The 3,866-nt window shown below is 44.9% G+C and overlaps 1 protein-coding gene across 1 annotated transcript; it reads right to left on the bottom strand.

Annotated features, from left to right (window-relative positions):
- Positions 1 to 721: 721 nt before the first annotated feature.
- Positions 722 to 3,518, bottom strand: LOC119330194 (NAC domain-containing protein 21/22-like). Its single transcript, XM_037603311.1, has 3 exons — positions 3,246 to 3,518; positions 2,530 to 2,843; positions 722 to 1,421 (listed from the first exon to the last, which is right to left on the bottom strand). Exons 1-3 carry the CDS (start codon positions 3,418 to 3,420, stop codon positions 1,041 to 1,043), a joined length of 870 nt encoding a protein of 289 aa, XP_037459208.1. The 5' UTR covers positions 3,421 to 3,518; the 3' UTR covers positions 722 to 1,040.
- Between the last annotated feature and the right edge of the window lie 348 nt (positions 3,519 to 3,866).

Below are 3,866 nucleotides of genomic sequence, written 5' to 3'. Positions count from 1 at the left end.
ACCTAACCCTAGCGGCGGCCTAGCAATCGCCTCGCGATCGCCTTCCCCGTCGCCCTTAGGTATTCCTGACGTGGTGGACCCTCCTCCTCGTTTCGTTTCGGCATCGACTTGTTAGTACTGGTGAATCAGTAGATGTGTTTGCTTGTTTGTTCCATGGAAACGGTAGATAAAACTGTATAGTTACTGAAGCTTGTGGTGTTCTCTTGTGACTTCTCATGAGGAGCAGTGCATGGAGTGACTGGCACTGAATGAGCCTGGAGCTGCAATCTGAGGTGAGTTCTGGAATGCTGTTGAATGGTTGGTGACCTGAGTTTCCAAAATTCGACCAGCAAATGTCTATAAAAGTCACGTGCTATTTTCTGTACTAGATTTTGCATGAATGCTACTGTTATCGTATTTCTTTTTCTCAAGAACCAAGTTTTGGTTGATGGCATAGACGATCGATTATAATGCTTGGAGTAGTTGAACAGCCAAGCAAAATCGCAACTGTTGCCGCTTCCTCTCTCCTGAGAGCGTTTAAATTGCCAGTCATCGTGTGTTGTCATCAATTTATTGTGGGGAATCAAGTTCTAGTGTTTGAAGGAAATAATTATCTTAGAGCAATTTATCACAACATGTTTATCGCACTGAAGAGCAATTTATCACACCATGCTTCAGATGAGGGGATGCTTCATATTCACAACATGTTTATCGCACTGAAGAGCAATTTATCACACCATGCTTCAGAATGACAAATAGGGGTTATCCACATAGTATTTACTTTCAGCTGGAGGTTACATTACATTTGGAGAGTAGAAAGAAATAGTAAAATTAAAATAGGACATTTCTTAGCATTCCTATGTACAGATGCTATATCAAGCCATTCCACTAATCTACTGGTTTGTAAATCAACACACACTTCCATCAAATCCCTAGGAACAGACACTGCATCAACCAATAGTCCAATGCTACTCCAATATCATTAGAAAGAATATGTCATCTAATTACTTACTAGCCACCACCACACTTCAACTAGCAGCACAATAGTCTCATATCAAGATTCAGAGGGGTGTCCACATCTGTGACAAGCCGTTCTCCTGGCTCCAGTTTGGGGTCAACTCCAACTTGGAATTGCTGTTACTTGACATGTTGCTCAGAGATGTCCTGATGGCCTTCTTCTCAGGGTTGTCCCAGCCCAGCAGGTCCCCGAAGCTCATCGATCCCCTGAGGGGTAGTGCCGGCAGGCCGGAGAAGCAGGACACTTGCTCGATGGTGTTCATCGCGGTGCCGCTGTCGAAGGCGATGCACGCGTCGATGAGGGGCGCGAGCGGTGGCATAGTCGGAAGGTCCAGCTCGCTAAAAAATGTGCAGACTTCTTCAGATGGTGGCCTTGGGCTGCTTGTTCTGCTCTTGTAGAACACCCTGCATAGCACCCAGTCTTCCTGTGTTTTTTTTTGAAAAAAAGGATGGCAAGGTTAAAATGGTAAGTGCAAGTTCATCTATGTATATAACAATTGAAACTTAAAAAGTATTCCTTGAACTGTCAATCTCATATGAAGTACTTAGTAGGTTAGGCTAAGAAGGCTTCATTGATTAAACTAATTCAGTAGCCAATCTCCGCAGCAATCTGGTTACTTTATGAAATTCTTTTCCTGGAAGTTAGTTAACTTGAAGAAATAGCAATCACAGGGACATCAATAATTTTAAACTGTCACCTTGCAGTAAAGAACTAGCACATGCGAGTCAGATTAATCCTTATCAAGGGAATGTTTAGTAAATTATTAATTAATTTCATTTAGTTAGTTGGTTGCCTGACGTAAACACTGGAACGATCATTTCAGCGACATGGACTGTGGAGTTGACCTGAATGTTAAAATTGGCAACTTGCAGGCTGTACAATTAATTAGAACGGCCCGAGTCAGAGAAGATCACTCGTTCAACAGAAACAGTAGAGATCATACGAAATTCTAGCTCGACATACAAGGCGACGACGACGCGTATGATGACGGTTATATAAATGGGCTGACACGAGGAATACGTATGCCCTCATTCTAAAATACACGCGTAGATCAATAGATGCAGCTTTGATTGTTTTTATTTTTCTTTTGCGGGTAATAGATTCAGCTTTGACTGTTCGTATACGAACATGTTACTAGTTAATAATTTTGAAAGTTCCCTAAAAAAAGAATTTTGAAAGTATGCATTTACATAGTATATTTTTATTGCAATTAAATTTACAGAAACTTAAATTGCACACTTTGTAGAACGAACGTAGTTTCGTGGGAAAAAACAGGTAGTGATATCTATCTCAGCCACAAAATTATGCATTTTCTGTTTTTTTTCGTGCTAAAAACTAGTATGCAATTTTCACATGTAATGAAATAACGAACCGAAAATGAAAAAAAAGGAAAGACAAACTCTCTTCTCTCTCTCCTCCTCAATCCCGCATGAGAGTGGCGTGTCCTAATACCGCCGGGGTCACGCGAACCAGATGAACCCAACACAGAAAAAAGGAAGAGAAGAAGCAGATATGCATATGATGCTACGTACCTTGAGCTGGCACCTCGCCTCGGCGGCGGCGGCGCCGCCCTTCTGCTGGTGGTGGTGGCGGTGTCGCTCCTCCTCGAGGCGGAACTCGTGCATGACCCACTCCGTTCTCGTCCCCTTGGGGGCCCTCCCCTGGTAGAAGACGAGCGTCTTGCGCATCCCCACCAACGCCTCGCCGTGCGCGAGGATGGCGCGGTCCTTGCCGGTGGCCTTCCAGTAGCCGGAGCGCGTGGCGCGGTTGGTGCGCTGGCCGGTGGCGTACTTGCGGTCGCGCAGGCTGAAGAAGTACCACTCCCTGCCGCCCACGCACGCCGCCTCTGCACAAGGAGAAGCAAGACGAATCCATCCAAACATTTTAGCATGCAACCAATCTGTCCAAAATCCAAATATACAGCTTCGGTAAATTAGCAGAAAGTATGATTTCAGCGAGGTGTAGTTGGTTATCACGTCAGTGTAACACATCGAAGGTCTCCGGATTGTTTTCACTCTTTTTTTTTCTCACTTGCAGAAGCAGAATGAATCAATCAACCTTCCTTTCCTTGAAGAAATCATTAAGTTTTTTTTCACAAAAATTAAGTTGGTCGCCAGCGCCATGAACTGCATGCAGGAACAAGAACCAACAGAGCGCCGGGCTAATGGACGAAGAAAGGTTGCTACGAACAGCAGTGACGTCGAGAGATGAGTAGGCACGTAGGAAGTAGGAACGCTTGGGTACGTACCTGGAAGGTCCCATGGCTCGCACTTGTTGAGGTCGACGTCCACGATGTCGACGCCACCGTATGCGCGCCGGCCGGTGAGCTTGTGGAGGAGGTAGTCGAGGACCAGCTCCTCGTCCCGTGGGTGGAACCGGAACCCCGGCGGCATCCTCGCCTCCATCATGCCAATAGAGCTCATCTTCTCGGTCGGATCGCTACACTGCTACCTTAGCCAGAGAGAGGGAGAGATGGAGGGAGGGAGAGAGTTTTGAGACGGGACGATGAAGGGGAGGTACGTACATGTATTAATAGTGCACGCTAGTCAACTGCTAGTGAACAATGCAACCTGCTACTACTACTACTATTACTACTTTTGCGTTGATGCTTACGGTTTGAAACCGTAAGTCTTCCAGTATATAATAAAAGGCTATATTCGAAGAAAAAAACCTTTATCCCGCTTTATATATAATGCCACATGGTAAAATGATATATACAAGGTGAAAAAAACACTCACAAAGTAGATTAAAGAAAAAAATCAGACAACAACGAAAGCAACACAAAGCAATGCACAAGATATGCAGTACTCGACTCCATCAACTTGCCATCGAGCATGAGCACAAAGATTAGCCGAACCCACGCAAGAAA

Source organism: Triticum dicoccoides, chromosome 7A, assembly GCF_002162155.2.
Source record: "Triticum dicoccoides isolate Atlit2015 ecotype Zavitan chromosome 7A, WEW_v2.0, whole genome shotgun sequence".
In the NCBI taxonomy this organism is placed as follows: domain Eukaryota; kingdom Viridiplantae; phylum Streptophyta; class Magnoliopsida; order Poales; family Poaceae; genus Triticum; species Triticum dicoccoides.
Note: the sequence above shows the minus strand (reverse complement) of the source record. Positions and strands in the feature narration are given on the sequence as shown.

Excerpts from the sequence above, each read along its gene's own strand:
- LOC119330194 (XM_037603311.1), bottom strand. The coding sequence starts at position 3,420 with ATGAGCTCTATTGGCATGATGGAGGCGAGGATGCCGCCGGGGTTCCGG. Across the intron at positions 2,844-3,245 it reads CGAGCCATGGGACCTTCCAG|AGGCGGCGTGCGTGGGCGGC; the intron begins GTACGTACCCAA and ends CTCCTTGTGCAG. Across the intron at positions 1,422-2,529 it reads AGGCGAGGTGCCAGCTCAAG|GAAGACTGGGTGCTATGCAG; the intron begins GTACGTAGCATC and ends AAAAAAACACAG.